We start from the raw sequence: 18,485 nt of genomic DNA, 5'->3' as shown, positions 1-18,485 counted from the left end.
AAAAAAAGCCATCAAAGAGTGGGTAAAGCAAATGAACAGACATTTTTCAAAAGAAGACATTTATGCAGCCAACAAACCTGAAAAAATGCTCATCATCACTCGTCATCAGAGAAATGCAAATCAAAACCACACTGATACCATCTCATGCCAGTTAGAATGGCGATCACTAAAAATTCTGGAGACAAATGCTGTAGAGGATGTGGAGAAATAGGAACACTTTTACACTGTTGGTGGGAGTGTAAATTAGTTCAACCATTGTGGAAGACAGTGTGGTGATTCCTCAAGGACCTAGAAGCAGAAATTCCATATGACCCAGCAATCCCATTACTGGGTATATACCCAAAGGATTATAAATCATTCTATTATAAAGACACATGCACACGTATGTTCCTTGCAGCACTGTTTACAATAGCATGGACCTGGAACCAACCCAAATGCCCAGCAATGATAGACTGGATAAAGAAAATGTGGCACATATACACCATGGAATAGTATGCAGCCATAAAAAATGATGAGTTCATGTCCTTTGCAGGGACATGGATAAAGCTGGAAACCATCATTCTCAGCAAACTGACACAAGAACAGAAAACCAAACACCTCATGTTCTCATTCATAAGTGGGTGTTGAACAATGAGAACATGTGGACACAGGGAGGGGAACATCACACAGTGGGGTCTGCTGAGTGGCAGGGGGTCTAGGATAGCAGGGGTTGGGGAGATTGAGGAGGGATAACATTAGGAGAAATACCTAATGTAGGTGACAGGGGGATGGAGGCAGCAAACCATCATGGCTTGTGTATACCTATGTAACAATCCTGCAAGATCTGCATATGTACCCCAGAACTTAAAAGTAAAATTTAAAAAAAAGAAAATAAAGAAAAATAAGGGATAAGCAGGGAACACTAATCTTTCCCATAGTAGGATGTTCAGTTTTTGGAAGCTAACTATTAATAATTGGCTAGAAAGAGTTTGGGTTTACTTACTCACCCAGAGGTGGCTGTAGCATGCCCCCATTCTTTTCACAATTCCCAATAGGCTGGATTTCAGCTGAGTCAACTAGCCGCCAGAAGTCATTTTTGTTGTCGCTGCCGTCGAGGCGCAGGCGAAGGCGGGCCCCTGTCAGTCCAACTACTGTGGCAATACAGGTGGATGTGGTGTTCCTGGGGTCCTGTGCTTCCAATTTCATGCTAATCTTGAACTCATTGCTTGGAGGTGTGTAGGACTGAGAAAAACAAGGCATAGGATTTAGACAGATTAAGAGTAAAACCCTAAAATTCATGTTTTGGATTCGAATTGGTTATAGCTGACAATTACTCTGAATTATTCCCTAATAATTCAGAAAGGTTTCATACAAAAGAAACAATGAAAGATAAGATGAAGGGGAAAAATTACTTTCCACTGAAGCATCAAATAGACTCATATCAGTAATAAAAAGGACAAGAATGTCTTACATAGCCAGTTAATTAAATGTTTTCTCATCCTATAATTGTCTAACTTCCTACCCTTCCAGGTATGACATTTTCTTTTTAGGACCACTACATCCTATTAAACTATCATATTCTTAGCATCTCTTCATGGAATATTTCAGTATATTGATACATATATCTACCACACAGACTACTGGGGTTAATTTTTTCTTATTTTGACAATAACTTACTAATCAATTCATATAACCGACATACAATAAACTATACACTTTATTAAGTCTTCACATATGTACATACTTATGCTACCATATACACCATATAAACCTGTGACAGCATCACCACAATCAAAATAATCAACATGGCCATTACCCTCAAGTTTTCATGTGCTCTTTTGTAATCTCTTCTTCTGGCCCCTCCAGGACCCCTGTACCCAGGCAACCAATGATCTACTTTCTATCACTGTAGATTGCTTTGCATTTTCTGGTGTTAGATGGAATCATAGAAGATGTACTTTCTTTTTTGTCTAGCTTCTTTCACTCAGCATAACTACTCTGATATTCATCCATATCGATAATTCATTTCCTTTTATTGCTGAGCAGTATATGATGTTGGTGGACATCTGGTTTGTTTCTAGTTCTTGGTGATTACAAATAAAGCTGCTAGAAACATTTATGTACAAATTTTTGTAGGGAAATAAACTTTCTTTTCTCTTGCACAAATACCTAGGAATGAAATGGCTGGATCATATGGTAGGTATACGTTTAAATCATGAAACGGAAAATTAACCCTTTTAAGGTATATAATTCATTGGTTTTTAGAATAGTCTCAGAGTTGTGTAAACATCATCCCTAATTTTATAATATTTCCATAATTCCTCCAAAATGAACCCTATACCCCAATGGATTCACTCCCAATTACCCTCTCAGCCCAGTTCCTAGAAACTATTAATCTACTTTGTTTCCACGGATTTGCCTATTCTGGACATTTCATATACATGGAATTATATAATGTGCGGCCAATATGTGAATCATTTCTTTCACTTAGCAAAATGGTTTCAAGGTTCACCCATGTCATAGAGTGTATCAGTACTTCATTCCTTTTCATTCATGAATAATATTCTATTGCATGGATATACTACATTTTGCTTACTTATTCATCAGTTGATGGACATTTGGGTTGTCTCCTCTTTTTGACTATTATGAATAATGATGTGATGAACATTTATGGTATGTTTTTCTGTGGACATGTTTTCTATTCTTTTTAGGTATATGCTTACAAGTAAAACTGCTGGGTCATGTGGTAACTCTATGTTTAACATTTTGGGTAACCTCTGAACTGTCTCCTAAAGTAGCTACAGGATTTCATAATTTCACCACCAATGTATGAGGGTTCCAATTTCTATTTCCTCACCAACACTTGCCATTGTCTTTTGATGTTAGAGTCATCTAGTCAATGTAACATGTATCTCATTGCAGTTTTGATTAGCATTTCTCTAATGACCACTGAGTAACTTTTATGTGCCTAATTGGTCATTTGTATATATTTGGAGAACTATCTATTCAAATACTTCGTCCATTTTAAAATCATGTTGTCTTTTAATTTCTGAATTTTAAGAGTTCTTACTATATTCTGGATACAAGTTCTTTATCAGATATATAATTTGCAAATATTTTCTCCCATTGTGTGACTTGTCTTTTCATTTTCTTGATGATATGGAAATGAAAAACTTTTAATTTTGATGAAGTTCAAGTTATCTATTTTTTCTACTGTTGTTTATCTATTTTGGTGTTATATTATCTAATCCAAGGTCATGAAGATTTTCTCCTACGTTTTCTTCAAAGAGTTTTGTAGTTTTAACTCTTACATTTAGGTCCATGATCCACTTGAAATTAATTTTTGTATATGGTATAGAGGTTCCAACTTCACTTTTTTGTGGATATCCAGCTGTTCCTGCACAAGTTGAAAATCCCATTGAACTGTCTTAATAGCCTTGTCAAAAATCAATCAACCATAAATTGGTGGGTCAATTTCCGTACTCTCAATTTTAATTCATGAATTATGTCTATCTTCATGCCAGAACCATGATGTCTTAAGTACTGTAGATTTGTAGTAAGTTTTGAAATCAGAAAATATGAATCCTCCACCTTTGTTCTCTTTTCAAGATTGCTATGGCTACCCTGGGTCGCTCGTAAGAATTTTAGCACCAATTTGTCAATTTCTGCAAAAAAGGCAGCTGGAATTTTGACAGAGGTTGTGTTGGTCTACAGATCAATTTGGAAAATAATGCTGTCCGTTATGTGATTTGCAAGTATAGTCATGTTCCACCTAATGATGCCTGGTCAAAAACAGACTGTGTATAGATTGTGGTCCCATAAGATTAAAATGGAGCTAAAAAAAAATTCCTATATCCTAGTGATATCGCAGGTGTCTTAAGGTCCTAGAGCAACACATTACTCACATTTGTGGTTATGCTGGTGCAAAAAAACCTACTACACTGCCAGCTGTATACAAGTATAGCACATACAATTATGTACAGTACATATTTGATAACAAATGACTGTATTACTGGTTTGTGTGTTTACTATATATTTTTAATCATTATTTTAGGGTTTATTCTTTCTACTTATAGGAAAATAAAAGTTAACTAAAAAACAGCTTCAGGCAAGCTCCTTCAGGAGGTATTCCAGAAGAAGGTATTGTTATAGATTACAGCTCCATCCACGCATGTAACTGCCCATGAAGATCTTCCAGTAGGCTCAGAAGTAGAAGTGGAAGACAGTGATACTGATGATCCTGAGTCTGTGTAGGCCTAGAGTAATGTATGTATTTGTCTTAGTTTTTTAATAAGAGTTTACAAAGTAAAAAAAAAATTTAAAAATTATTTTTATACAGCTGTACAATGTGTTTTAAGCTAAGTAGTACTGCAAAAGAGTCAGAAGTTAAAAAATTTTAACTTTATTAAGTGAAAAAGCTACAGTAAGCTAAGGTTAACTCCTTATTGAAGAAAGAAAAATTTTTAAATAAATTTAGTGTAGCCTGAGTGTACAGTGTTTATAATGTTGACAGTGGTACACAGTATTGTCCTCGGCCTTCATGTTTATTAACCACTTACTCACTGACTCACCCAGAGCAATTTCCAGTCCTCTAAGCTCCATTCATGGTAAGTGCCCCTGATACGGGTGTACAAGTTTTAATACAACTTTCATAACATATTTTTTATTGTACCTTTTCTATTTTTAGATATGTTTATATACACAAATACCATTGTGTTACAACTACTTACAGTATTCAGTATAGTAACATGTTGGACAGTTTTGTAGCCTAGGAGCAGTAGGCTATAGGCCTCGGTGTGTACTAGGCTATACTATACAGGACTGTACAAGTGTATGCTATGTTTGCACAACAATGAAATTGCTTAACAATTCATTTTTCAGAAGATATCCCTATCATTAAATTAAGCAAGGTAAAACTATTTTCTCATAGTCTGTGGCCTGTATTTTCATTCTCTTACCAGTGTCTTTTGAAGAGCAGAAGCTCCTAATTTTGACAAAAGTCCACTCATTTTCTTAATGAATCAAAATTTTGGTCAGGCATCTTCTGAAGTTTTCTTTATATAAATTTTGCAAATTTGTTAGTTCCTCCCCCTGCCCCACCCACCCTTTGGCTGCTATTGTAAATGGTAGTTTCTGTTCCATTATATCTTCTAATGAATTATTTTAAAACCCTGAGTAAAATGCTGGTTTTAGTACTGAGGCATGTCTTTTTTTTCAAGCAAAGAACGTATTACTCAATTCCTAGTTTATATGGTGCTTTGTTTTGCTCAGTAGTATGTTAAAGTTCTTCTGCGTATTTTCAAAGTAATTGAACCACTTTGCATTTTCACCAGCAGCGTATCAAAGTTCCATTTGTTCTACATCCTTACCACTATTTAATATGGTCAGCCTTTTGAAAATCAGAGCCATGTAAATAAATGTGTAGTGATAGCTTGTTAATCACTTCTAATTTGTATTTCCCGAATGAAATAATGGTATTGAGCATCTCTATTCATGTACTTACTTGCCCTGTATACATTTTCCTTGGTGACTGTTCTAATCTTTCAACCCAGATCGCTTTTATTTCTTCTTCTGGCCCATTTGCATTGGTAATACAATACTGAATAAAAGTCACAAGAGCAGATATCCTTGTCTTGTTCCTGACCTTAAGGGGAAAGCATTCAGTCTTTCACCATTAAGTAGGATGTTATTTGTAGACTATTAATAAATGTCCTTTAGAGTTTAGGATTTAGAAAGTTCTCGTCTATTTCTAGTTTGGTGAGAGTTTTTATTTAAAATAGACTTTTAATTTTGTGAAATGCTTTTTCTGCATCTATTGAGATAATAGCATTTTTTCCTTTAGCATGTATACATGTGGTAAATTCCACTGACTGATTTTTGAAATTTAAGCCAACTCTGCATTCCTAGAATTAACCCCACTTGGTCATGAGTTACTCTTTTTACATATTGTTAGATTTTTGCCCTACAATTTTACTTAAAATGTTTACATTTATTTTCATGTGGGATACTGATGCACAGTTTTCTTTTATCTACATGTCTTTGCTTGGTTTTGGATCAGAAATGTTTGCCTTTATAGAAGGAGTTAGGAGATACCCTTTTCTGTTAAATTTTCTGGAAGAGTCTATATAGAATTTGTAATATTTTTTCCTTAAACATCTGAAACACCAGTGAAGGCATCTAGGCCTGGAATTTTCTTTGTGGAAAAGTTTTTAACTACAAATTCAATTTCTGTAACAGAAATAATGCCATTCAGGTTTTCTCTCTTCTTTGACTGAGCTTTGGTAATTTGTGTCATTCATGAAAGTTGTCCATTTTGTCTTAGTTGTCAGAGTTAAAGGCATACATTTGTTCATAATACTCCCTTAATTGTATCTGCAGAATCTAAAGTGATGTCACTTCTTTGATTTCTGTCTCCTGTTTTTTTTAAAGAAGGGAACTCACTCTGTCACCCAAGCTGGAGTGCAGTGGTGTGATCACAGCTCACTGCAGCCTTGACTTCCTGAGCTTAAGCAATCCTTCTACCTCAGCCTCTCAAGTGGCTGAGACCACAGGCATGCACTACCATGCCCAGCTAAGGAAAAAAAATTTTCTTTTTTTTTTTTTTAAAGAGATGGGTTCTCACTACATTGCCCAGGCTGGTCTTGAACTCCTGGGCTCAAGTGATCCACCTGCCTCAACCTCTTAAAGTGTTGGGATTACAGGTGTGAGCCACAGTGCCCAGTCCTCTGTCATTTCTGATACTGGTGATTTGTGTCTTCTCTCTTTTATTCTTGATCGCTCTAGTTAGGGGTTTATCACTTTTATTTATCTTTACAAAGAACCAGGTTTTAGTTTCAATAGCTTTTTCTCTATCATTTTTATTTCATTGATTTATGCTCTAATCTTTATTATTTGCTTTTCTCTGCTTAATTTGAAATTAACTTGCTCCTTCTTTCACCCTACTTTTCTACAATGGAAACTGAGATCATTAATTGAGCTGCTTTAGCACCATCCCACGAATTCTGAAATGTTCTTTAATTTTCACTTGAAAATATTTTNTGAGACAGAGTCTTGCTCTGTTTCCCTGGCTGGAGTGCAGTAGTGCAATCTCAGCTCACTGCAACCTCCATGTCCTAGGTTTAAGCAATTCCCCTGCCTCAGCCTCCCAAGTAGCTGGGACTACAGGTGTGTGCCACCACGCTTGGCAAATTTTTTTTGTATTTTAGTAGAGATGGAATTTCATCATGTTGTCCAAGATGGTATCGATCTCCTAACTTTGTGATCCACCCGCCTCTGCCTCCCAAAGTGCTGGTATTACAGGTGTTAGCCGCGGCATAGAAAATATTTTATAACATTCCTTTCGGTTTCTAAGTACTCATGGAGTACTTAAAAATGTGTTACTCAGTTTCCAAGTATTTGGAGATTTTCCAGGTAACTTTCTACTATTGTTTTTTAATTTAATTCCCTTACAATCAGAGAACATACTTTTGTTGTTGTTGTTGTTATTGCTGTTTTTGAGACAGAATCTCACTCTGTCACCCAGGCTGGAGTGCAGTGGCATGATGTCGGCTCACTGCAATCTCTGCCTCCCAGGTTCAAGCAATTCTCCTGTCTCAACCTCCCAAGTAGCTGGGATTACAGGTGCCACCAAGCCTAGCTAATTTTTGTATTTTTAGTAGAGACAGGGTTTCACCATGTTGGCCAGGCTGGTCTTGAACACCTTAGCTCACATGATCTGCCTGCCTCGGCCTCCCAAAGTGCTGGGATTACAGGTGTGAGCCACTGCACCTAGCCAGAGAACATGTTTTGTATTGTTTAAATTCTCTTAAATTTCTCAAGGTCTGGAAAAAAGAAAAAAAATTCTAAAGCCTTATTTAGTGGTGCAGAATGTGGTGACAAATATTCTGCAAGCACTTGGAAAGAATGTGTATTCTACATATGTTGGACAGTATTTTATATACATCAGTTAGGTCAAGTTAGTTCATAGTGTTGTTCAAATCCACTATATATTTGCTGATTTTTTTCCCTCTACTTGTTCTTTTATTACACAGAGAGGAGTATTAAAAGTCTGACTATAGATAATTTTGCATTTATCTATTTCTTCTAATAGTTCTATTGGTTTTTGCTTCATGTCAGGATTTATCTGATTCCTTTATCATTAAAAAATTAACTTCTTTATCCTGTTAATATTATTTGGTCTGAAATGTACTTTGATATTAATATAGCCATTTCAGGTTTATTATGGCTAATGTCAGCATGGTATCATCTTCATACATTTACTTTTAACCTATTTAAAGCATAATTTTTCCAATCGTAGCAAACTCAATAGTAAAAAAATATATATATATATAAGTTTTTGAAAGCAGTATATATTGGGTTTTGTTTTTTATCCAATGTGCCAATTTCTGCTTTTAAACATTTAAACCATTTATATTTAATTTGATTATTGACATAATTGGATTTAAATCAAACATCTTGCTATTTTTTTCCATTATTCTAGTGGTTGCATTAGCATTTATAGTAAAAATATCTTTTAACTCACCACAGTCTGTCTTATCAAGTATCACCTTGCTACTTCATGCATAAGAACCTTGTAACAGTCTACTTAGATTCCTCCCTTCCTGACTTTGTGCTACTCTTATCATACATTTTACTTCTATGTTATCATCCTCACAATATATGATTATTATTGTCTACACAGTTATCTTTTATACAGATTTAAAGAAAAATATCTTATATATGTATCCTTATAATGACAATTTCCAGTGACCTTCATTTCTTTGTGTAGATCTGTTATTTCATTGGGTATCATTTTCTTTCTGCCTGATGAACCTCCTTTAACATTTCTTGAGGTGTGAGTCTGTGAATGATGAATTTCTTCAGCTTTTGTAAATCTAAAAGTATCTTTATCTCACCTTTGTGTTTGAAAGACATTTTTGCTGGTTGCAGTAGTCCAGGTTGACAGTTTTTTTTTTTTTTTTCTTTTAGTACTTTAAAGGTGTTGTTCAATTTTGTTCTTGCTTATATTGTTTCTGACAAGAAATATAATGTCATTCTTACATTAGTTATCCTGTGTATAAAGTGTCCTTTTTTCTCTGGCTATTGTTTTCTCTATCAGTGGTTTTCTGCAATTTGATTATGATATGCCTCAGGGTAGTTTTCTTCTTGTTTCTTATTTTTGGGATTCCTTGAATTACTTGATTCTGTGGACCTATAGTATTTTTTTTTTAATTTTGAAAATATTTTAGCCATTATTTCTTCAAATATTTTTTCTACCTCCCCATCACTTCTCTCCTCTGGGGACTCCAATTACATGCCTATTTGGTCACTTGAAGTTATTCCATAGTTCACTGGTGTTCTTTTCATTTTTTTCTAAATTCCCTTTTCTCTTTGTGTTTCATTTTGAATAGTTTCTATTGTTATGTCTTCAAGCTACTAGTTTCTTTCACCATCAATCCAATCTAGTGTATTTTTCATTTCCCACAAAGTAGCCCAGTGAATCTTTTTAATATCTTCCATGTCTCTGCTTAATTTCTGAACATAATGAATATATTAAAATAACTATTTTAATGTGTTTGTCTGCTATTCTATAATCTGTGTAGAATCTGAGTTGGTTTCAACAGAATATTCTCTAGATTATTGGTTGCATTTTCCTGCCTCTTTGCATGCCTGGTGGTCTTTGATTGAAAGTTAGATCTTGTGAACTTTACCTGTTGGGTACTAGATATTCTTGCATTCCTATAAATCTTCTTGGGCTTTGTTCCCCAGTGCAGTTAACTGACTTGTAAATAGTTTGGTACTCTTGAGTTTTACCTTTATGATTTGTGAGGTTGGACTGAAACAATGCTCAGGCTAAAGTTAATTATTTTCCAATACTGAGCAACCTTCCTGAGTATTATACCCAATGCCCAATCAATTATGAGATTTTTCCAGTCTAGCTAGTGAGATCAGGAACTGTTCTCAGCCCTGTGTGATTGCCAGGTTTTATTCCTTTGAATCCTTTCAGATAGTTTTTTTCCTTTGGCCTTAGGTAGTTTTCTCACGTGCATGTGTAAAACAGTAGTATTTTCCTGAACACTTGAAGGGGACCCTCTGAAGATTTCTGTGGTTTTGTGTGCAGCTTTCTCCTCTCTGATACTCTGTCCTGTTTGTCCTGTAAATTCTAGCCACCTTGGTTTCTCTGGACTCTGATTTTTTTCTTCCGTTTCCTCAAATTAGGGAGTCTGCTGGGCTGGCTCAACATGAGTTCCCTTTCCCTGGGCCATGGTCTGGAAACTGTCAAGGCAGTAGGCTAGAAAATCATAGGCAGCTCAACCCATTTGTTTTCTCTCTCTCAGAGATCACTTATTGGCTGCTTCATTTTTAGTTACTTAAAAACCACTGTTGTCTGGGCATGGTGACTCACGCCTGAAATCCCAGCAGTTTGGGAGGCCAAGATGGGTGGATCACCCAAAATCAGGAGTTGAAGACTAGCCTGGCCAACTTAATAAGGCCCTGTTTCTACTAAAAATACAAAAATTAGCCAGGCATGTTAGTGTGCGCTTATAGTCTCAACTACTCAGGAGGCTGTGGAAAGAGAATCGCTTGAAGCCAGGAGGCAGAAGTTGCAGTGAGCCAAGATCATGACCCTGCACTCCAGTTTGGGTGACAGAGTGAGACTTTGTCTCAAAACAAAGCAAAACAAACCATTGTTACCATATGTTGTCTTTTTAAAAACTGTTTCAGGTGGAAGTATAAATTCAGTCCCTTTTATTTCAAATGAGCAGAAGTCCTGAATTTGTATTTCTACTTAGAAAACAGACTAAATTCAAACTCAACCTGAAATGTTAACAGTTTGAGGAAATAACCATTGAGTACTAAAGGAAAGGATTGTTAAGTAACTTACGATGTTTAGCTTTGTTTAGCACCGGAACACTTTCTGCTTACCAGCTATATCACACACTGATACAATCAATATTATCTGTGCACTGTCTGGATTACTTACTCCTTGTGGGAAACTCTGGATGACCTCTGATGAGCTCCTGAAATGCTTCCCAGTGGGACTCAGTGTCAATACTCTTATAGAAAGATAAGATTGTGACAGGAGTGCTGAGTACAGAGAAAGGAATGCTGCTCCATTTTCAACACTGTCTATGGACTAAAATTCTCTTTCCTATCTGAATTAAGAGTGCTAGTAAATATCAGCAACTGTTCTCAGTAACACAGAATATCCTCAAGGAGGTAAAGAAGGAGGCAAGGGTGTTACTTGGGATGAAGGCGGGAAGAACGCCTGCTGCCAAAACTCACAGTGACCAAATTTCACTTCTTGAGTTCTTCCCATAGAAATTTATTCTGGGACCCTCAGGTAAGAAGCCCAAGGGCTTCCACCTTCTGTTTTGATTGTCTAAGAACCAGAAAAAAATGACTTATCTTCCACCTACTAAAGATGTTGAGAATCAATTACCTGCTTGAAGCAATGGACAGGCGCTGGGACTGAACATGTTTCTTTTAGGTATTTGTCCCAGGTAAAATGACCTGTAAAGGAAATAGAAATCTATATCACAGTCAACTTCCTAAAAAAATGTTTTCAGGATATAATCTACACTAAACATTAAGCCATTTGTAGACTGGTTTTGAGCATAAAAAACTTATCTTTTTTTCTGTTTGAGCTCAAAGGAGTATTAAGGGTAAGAATCTAAGTGACCTGAGTGGATGTTTTAAATTCATGTTTTAAAACAATGGTCTAAAGATGGCTTGGGGTGTTCTTTACGTTAGTTCCTAAAGTGATCCAAAATGCCAAAGCAAGACATACCAATACTACAAAGAAGTGCCCAGGAAGCTCATGGAGAACAGAACAGAAGAGGTAGAAAGTGGGTGGGGAGATTCCTTTTGAACAACCTGACTCTTGGAAAGGTCCCTCACTGCTGTCAAGTGGTAGGTTTTAACACCCAATATGGTTGGATTCTAGCATCTCAGTTCAGGAAGAATGAAGAAAAGGCTGTCTGGAGACAAGGGGTGAGATGATTTGAGGGGAGGGGAAGCCAGATGAGTGAGGTTATAGTTGAATCCTCACTCTAAAAAATGGCTCTCTCTCACCTACCCCTGCTGCACCCCCATCCCAACCACAGCTGCGTTGCTCTGGGGTGCAAAGTGACAAAGATCTGTTAATTTAAAGTAGGACCTGGGAAGCATGTCTGATGATATAAATAAGTACAAGCTGGGGGGTCTGTAGAATCTTTTAGCCTCTTGAACTGGCCTTAGAGCTTTTCAAAGTTTGAAGAACACTGTCCTAGATAAACAGTCTTCAAGGAGAAACTATGCTGGGGCAAGGGAGAACAGCTTAAGGCAGGCCATTAGATACAGATCTCACTGGATCACAAAGATTATAAAATTATTTATTTAAAGGTTAAACCAATTACCAGTCTCCCCCTAATACCCACCTAGAGGTGACCCCATGATGGAGCAGGGAAGGTCCCAGAGAATCTCACAAGCTAAAACACTGTAGCAAACCAGCATTTCTTGAAGTTTCCTCTGTAGTGGAGCAGCACAGAGCCCCTTTGGGCCATGCAAAAAGCACTAGATGCTGGGAATAAAAATGAGTCACTGAATGATGAAATCTAAATCACTCCAAAGATGATGCCAAGACTTTACACTCTGTTGATTTTATAGCTTCTGTTTTATAACTGGTTCCTTTCCCACTATCCTTAACTAAGCCAAATAGATTTGGCCAGAAATCACAGTCAGTTCTGAACTATTTCATGAACTGGCTGATGATTAATCATCATGACTAGACAGTCCATAGGGCAAATGAGATGACTGCAAAGTCAAGGTTTAAAGACGTTATCAGAATTTTAAGGAAGAATTTGCTCCTAGCTGACAGGGCCCTAAAGCAAGGATTGAATACATTTCATCACTGTTTGCCGTTAGAAAAAGAAAACATTACAAATTATTATTCTAACCTTACAAATGAAATATTAAATCAAATAGTAAGCTTTGGATTTCACTGGATTACGAATCTTCAACTCGGGCATCTAGAGCAGCACTGTCCAATAAAACTTTCTGTGCTGACTAAAACGTTCTGTATCTGTGCTAGCCAGTAAGGTAGCCACTAATCACATAGCTATTGGACACTTGAAATGTGGGTAGTATAAGAAACTAAATTTGGCTTAATTTTAGTTAATTTAAATTTAAATCTCTACATGTAGCTAACAGTTACTTATTAGGCAGCACAGATCAAGAATTTTGGTCAGTCCTGGGTAACTGCTTGTATTAGCTTAAGTTCTGACTAAAAGCACCCAAGACACTTTGGTCTTAAGAATAATGGTAACATCAGAGGTACCACAATAATTAGGGTATTAATTACAGTTCTCTATGACACATATCAACCATGGTAATCAATCCCTATGCTGTAATGTACACAGGCTAGAAACCTCAGTCCTTTTACCACTTAGGAAACACTCTATTACCAACTGAATGAAAAGGAACCTTTGTTTAATGTAGTTCACCCAACTGTGATGGCTGACTGCCTTAAACCATACCTAGGTTGGTATTTTCCTTTTATTTGATTACTTGGGCTAAGGGTTAGTTCCCTATATTCAGGGAAATTGTAAAATAAGATAAAATTTATGACTTAGTAAGAATGTTTGGACACCTACTATAATCTCCATTATGAAGCCAGACATTATATGTCTATCATATCTCCAAGCACTAAAATAACCACAAAAGAAATAGGACAGACATCAAGGTATAGATCCAGAGTTAGCAAGCTTTCTGTTAAGGACAATATAATAAAAATTTTATGCTTAGTAGGTCATACAGTTTATCTCATGGCTACTCAGCTCCATCACTCTAAAGTGAAAGCAGCCACAGACAATATGTGCATAAATGAGCGTGGCTATTCCACTTAAATTTTATTTATACAAGCAGGCAGAGGGCGGGACTTGGCCTTCCAACAGCAGTTTGCCAAACCTCTGGTATAAATCATTGACTCTCAAGTGATACTTATAGTCTCATTTCTTAAAGAAAGTTCTGGGCCCCACCTTCAGAAGTTCTCATTCAGTAGGCTCCAAGTGTGGCCTGAAAATATGTATTTTTAAAGGCTCCCTAGGTAATTCGGATTAACATCTGTGACTAAGAACTACTACTGTGTAGTTTAAAGAATGTAATACTGGGAATCTGAAGATGTTGGTAAAAGTCTTGTTTCTACAGCTAACTATCTTGGGTAAATTACTTAATCCTTCCAAGCCTCAGTTTACTCATCTGAAAGATGAAGATAATATCTGCCTTACAAGATTGTAAATAGATTCTTCATTCAATAAATATTTAAGCTTCTCTGAGTACAAAGAACTGTGTTAAATGTTAGCGGAACAAGATAAAACATTTCTCAATTCATGGAGCTTTCAGTCTAGAGATAAAAAGAGACATTAATAAACATAACACAAATAATCTGTTATGATAATGATAAAGTTAATGAGGTAGTACAGGCTGTCTTGAGAACTCAGAACATGAAAATCTCGTTCATGCTTAAGCTCAGAGATTGTTGCAAAGATTAATATTATTAACTAACATAGGTATGTTTTATAATTTAAACATATATAGTGTTTTTAATTATTCCAACATTATAATTCAAAACACTCAAAAATTATAGTTTGAATGTTTTCAATTATTCATTCAATAAATGTTTACTGACCATCCTCTATGTGCCAGGCAATATGACAGAGGTCCCTGCCCTCATGGGATTTACATGCCGGTATATGATGAGACACAATTAATATATAAACAATAAATAAACAAGGCAGCAAGTGAAAAGAACTTGAAGGAAATAAAAGGAGGTTATGTGATAGAGACTGGGAGCTATCTTAGTAAAGTTACAGATAGATACTCTATAGAGGAAATGCCTGAACTAAGACAGATGAGAAAAAGTCAGCCATCTCATTTATGAAATAATGCTTATAAAAGTGTTTTATAAACCCTGATGCTCACCACATGATAGTTACATTTATTATTAAAAAAGAAAAAGAAATCCCTGCCCTGAAGGGATTTACAAATGACATTAAAGTACCTTGGCCCATAAAATATAAAGCACAAGAGGCCACCAAGTAAATGCATGAGTCACCTTCTCTAATATTCATTCATTCAGTAAACATTTATTGAGTATCTGCTATGTGATAAGCCTGGCTCTAGCTACTAGTGATATATAGAAAAAAAAAAAATACAGCTGAAGTCTCTACCCACTTGAAGCTTACATTCTAAGGGAAAAGAGAGACAAATAAATAAATAAACAAACATATGTCAGCTGGTCCAGAGGGTAACAGACACCACATTAATTATACGATTCCTGGCTATTATGAAATTTAAAAAAATAAAGGTAAAAGGTAAAGAAGGTGTGCTATTTTAGGCAGGACAGTCAAAAAAGGCATCTTGATAAGGTGATATAAAAGTTGAGATTTGGGCCAGGTGCGGAGGGCCACGTAGGCAGATCACCTGAGGTCAGGAGTTCAAGACCAGCCTGGCCAACATGGTGAAACCCCGTCTCTACTAAAAAAATATACAAAAATTAGCTGGGTGTGGTGGTGGGAGCCTGTAATCCCAGCTATTCAGGAGGCTGAGGCAGGAGAATTGCTTGAACCTGGGAGGTGGAGGTTGCAGTAAGCTGAGATGGCACCACTGCATCCCAGCCTGAGTGACAAGAGTGAGACTCTGACTCAAAAAAAAAAACAAAAGGTTGGGATTTGACTGGTCCTTCCAGCCTCTGCTTAAATAATTCCAATCATGGGACACTCATTATTTAGCTATTACTCAACAGTAGAAATGGTCAGCCAACATCTGCCTTCTAACCTCTACTGGTCCTAGATATATCTAGTCTCTCTCTATGTCCCAAATCCTTCGACTGCTCCTAATTTGACAGGCTGGCTACTCATGTCTGGCAACTGTTCTGGCCACATTCCTTTACAAGAACTCTACATTATTTAACCTATATGTGAACCCAAATTCCTAACAACAATTAACGGATAATCAAATTCTTTAGATGAGAAATTCCACTCGACTATTACCGTCTAAATAGTGTTCTATGTACCAAAGTTTAAATAACAATATATTTGTTAAAAGTCATTAATGTTAATTTAAGTGTCTTTGTTTTTTCAGTTTTTTGTTTTTTTGTTTTGAGACAGGTTCTTGCTTTGAGTCAGCATCAGAATGGATAGAATGGTCAGGCTTTGAATCAGCATCAGGCTGAAGTGCAGTGAACACAGCTGATTGCAGCCTCAACCTCACAGGCTCAAGCGATACTTTCATCTAAGCCTCCCTAGTAACTGGGACTACATGTGTGTGCCACCACATCTAGCTAATTTTTGTATTTTTTGTAGAGACAGGGTTATGCCAAGTTGCCCAGGCTGTTTTCAAACTCCTGAGCTGAGCTCAAGCCACCTCAGCCTCCCAAAGTGCTAGGATTACAGGCATGAGCCACAGAGTCCAGTCAGTGTTTTTAAATTTTTTGATGAGTATTTTTGTACATTTATCTTTGAATGCTTTTGAGATGATCTCCTTAGGACAAATTCCAAAGAGTGGGATTAATGAACAAAGTTTAGAATTTGATACAATACATATATTGCTGAAATATCCTCTAGAAAGAATATACCAAATTTTTTTTTCTTAGAGATGGGGTCTCCCTGTGATGCCCAGGCTGGTCTCAAACTCCTAGGCTCAAGTCATTCTCCTGCCTTGGACTCCCAAAATGCTAGGATTACAAGCGCGAGCCAACCATGACTAGCTTTTTTTTGAGACAAGGTCTCACTCAGACACCCAGGATGGAGTGTAGTGGCACAATCATATCTCACTGTAAGCCCAAACTCCTGGACTCCAAGCAATCCTCCCACCTCAGTCTCCAGGGTAGCCAGGACTACAGGTGTGCACTACCATGCTTGGCTAATTCTTTTCTTTTTAGTAGAGACAAGATGTCACTATTTTGCCCAGACTCAATTTCTATTCCTATCAAAAGTACACAAGTGTGTTTACTACATATTTGCTAAAATTGTGTTTTAACAATTTCTATAATTTTGACAAATCTTATCAGTGAAAAAATACCATCATAATTTTATTTGCGATTCTTTGATTATTATTAAAGTGAAAGATCTCTTTAGGCTTATCAGCCAGTTTATAGTTTATTTAGGCATTTTTCTGCTGAAACATTCTTTGGTTTTCTCACAGATTCTAGGAGTTCTTTGTAGATTAAGGAAAATTCACTAGAAGAATTTTTACTTAATAGAAATAAAGCATCTAGAGAAAGTGTTTTTTTCACTATATCACAGGTCCCTCTGAAAGGACATAGACTCTCAGGCAACAGAAAGAAAGGCTTAGATAAGGAAAAGAAATCAGAGGTGTTGTGGAAGGTCCAGACAGATATCCTCAAATGAGAAAGGTCTGGGTTTGGGAGGCTTCATAGATGTAGAATCATAATATTCAAGCTACAAAGGACCTTAGTGTTTCCTAAAACAAACTCATGGCTTTCTTGGTCCCATATCTTTGCCCATGTCACTTACACTCAGTGACTAAAGCTCAGCAAAAATTTTACATTTTCCGTCAGAAGGCTTTGCAGAGAAGGGCTGGACAAATTCTACCATTTCCTATCTTCTATAACATCCTGTTCACATCATATGACAATAATTATTTATGTAAGCTCTTTATGGACGGAGGCTTATATTCATTTTTAAAATCTTTACTGTTTAACACAGTATATGAAATTTAATAGAGGCTCAATATGAGTTTCTGAGTGAATAAAAATAAGCACACAAGTAATAATCCTATTCTTTCTTGGACTAATAAAATTATACCTAGGATATAGTTCTGCAAACTATAATTTGAGAGCAAATCAGAGTTTAAATGATTACCTAGTGATGGTAAACAGACCCAAAATCATGTCACCTGAGGACCAGCTGATGGAACATGAACAATTAGCATGAGTAAAAAAGTGAAGTCTCAGAGCCATTATCCATCCAGCCAGCCAGCCAGCCAGCCAACAAATATTTATAGTTTGTGTCAAATCACCGTGCTACGTGCTTGGACTTACAATCATGATCAAAATATCATCCTTGACCTCACAGAGCTTCAGTTTAGTGACAGACAGAGAATCTAGTGAGGGACAGAGACTAAACAGTCAACACTAAGATAACGTGGTAAGTGCCACACTGGAGAGACAGAGGGTGCTACAGTAGCGCTCACAGTGCTTGCCGAAGGCTTCCTAAGGAAGTAACCTTTAGGCTTCTAAGCTAAAGTGTAAAAGGAGTCAGTCAAAGAAAGGAAACTATTTTTTGTTTGTTTCACAGAGAAAGAAAAGCATTATAAAGGCCCAGACAAAGCAGTTTTTTTGTTTGTTTGTTTGTTTGCATTTTTTTTTTAGACAGAGTTTCACTCTTGTTACCCAGGCTGGAGTGCAATGGCGCGATCTCAGCTCACTGCAACCTCCGCCTCCTGGGTTCAGGCAAGTCTCCTGCCTCAGCCTCCTGAAAGCAGTTCTAAAAGCAGATCTTTTGGTATGGTTGCTCAGTGAAGTT

The 18,485-nt window shown here is 36.6% G+C and overlaps 1 protein-coding gene across 16 annotated transcripts in view; it reads right to left on the bottom strand.

Annotated features, from left to right (window-relative positions):
• The window catches only part of SCMH1 (Scm polycomb group protein homolog 1), a 239,405-nt gene that overhangs the window by 151,467 nt on the left and 69,453 nt on the right, over positions 1 to 18,485 (bottom strand). For 9 of the 16 annotated variants that reach the window (XR_001829069.1, XM_017541788.1, XM_017541791.2 and 6 more), the window contains 2 exons: positions 11,402 to 11,472; positions 987 to 1,221 (listed from right to left, as the gene is read on the bottom strand). Coding sequence is in view for 14 of the 16 variants with exons in the window: in XM_017541788.1 (XP_017397277.1) it covers positions 987 to 1,221; positions 11,402 to 11,472 (306 nt within the window). In the remaining 2 variants the exon portion in view is untranslated. Of the gene's footprint in view, positions 1 to 986; positions 1,222 to 11,401; positions 11,473 to 12,377; positions 12,521 to 18,485 lie in introns of all 16 variants that reach the window. The other 7 variants (XM_017541798.2, XM_017541792.2, XM_017541796.2 and 4 more) reach the window with 2 other exon arrangements.

The sequence above is a fragment of the Cebus imitator genome, unplaced genomic scaffold (assembly GCF_001604975.1).
Source record: "Cebus imitator isolate Cc_AM_T3 unplaced genomic scaffold, Cebus_imitator-1.0 Scaffold136, whole genome shotgun sequence".
NCBI lineage: Eukaryota > Metazoa > Chordata > Mammalia > Primates > Cebidae > Cebus > Cebus imitator.
The sequence above is the reverse complement of the archived record's forward strand: the minus strand, read 5'-3'. Positions and strand labels throughout refer to the sequence as shown.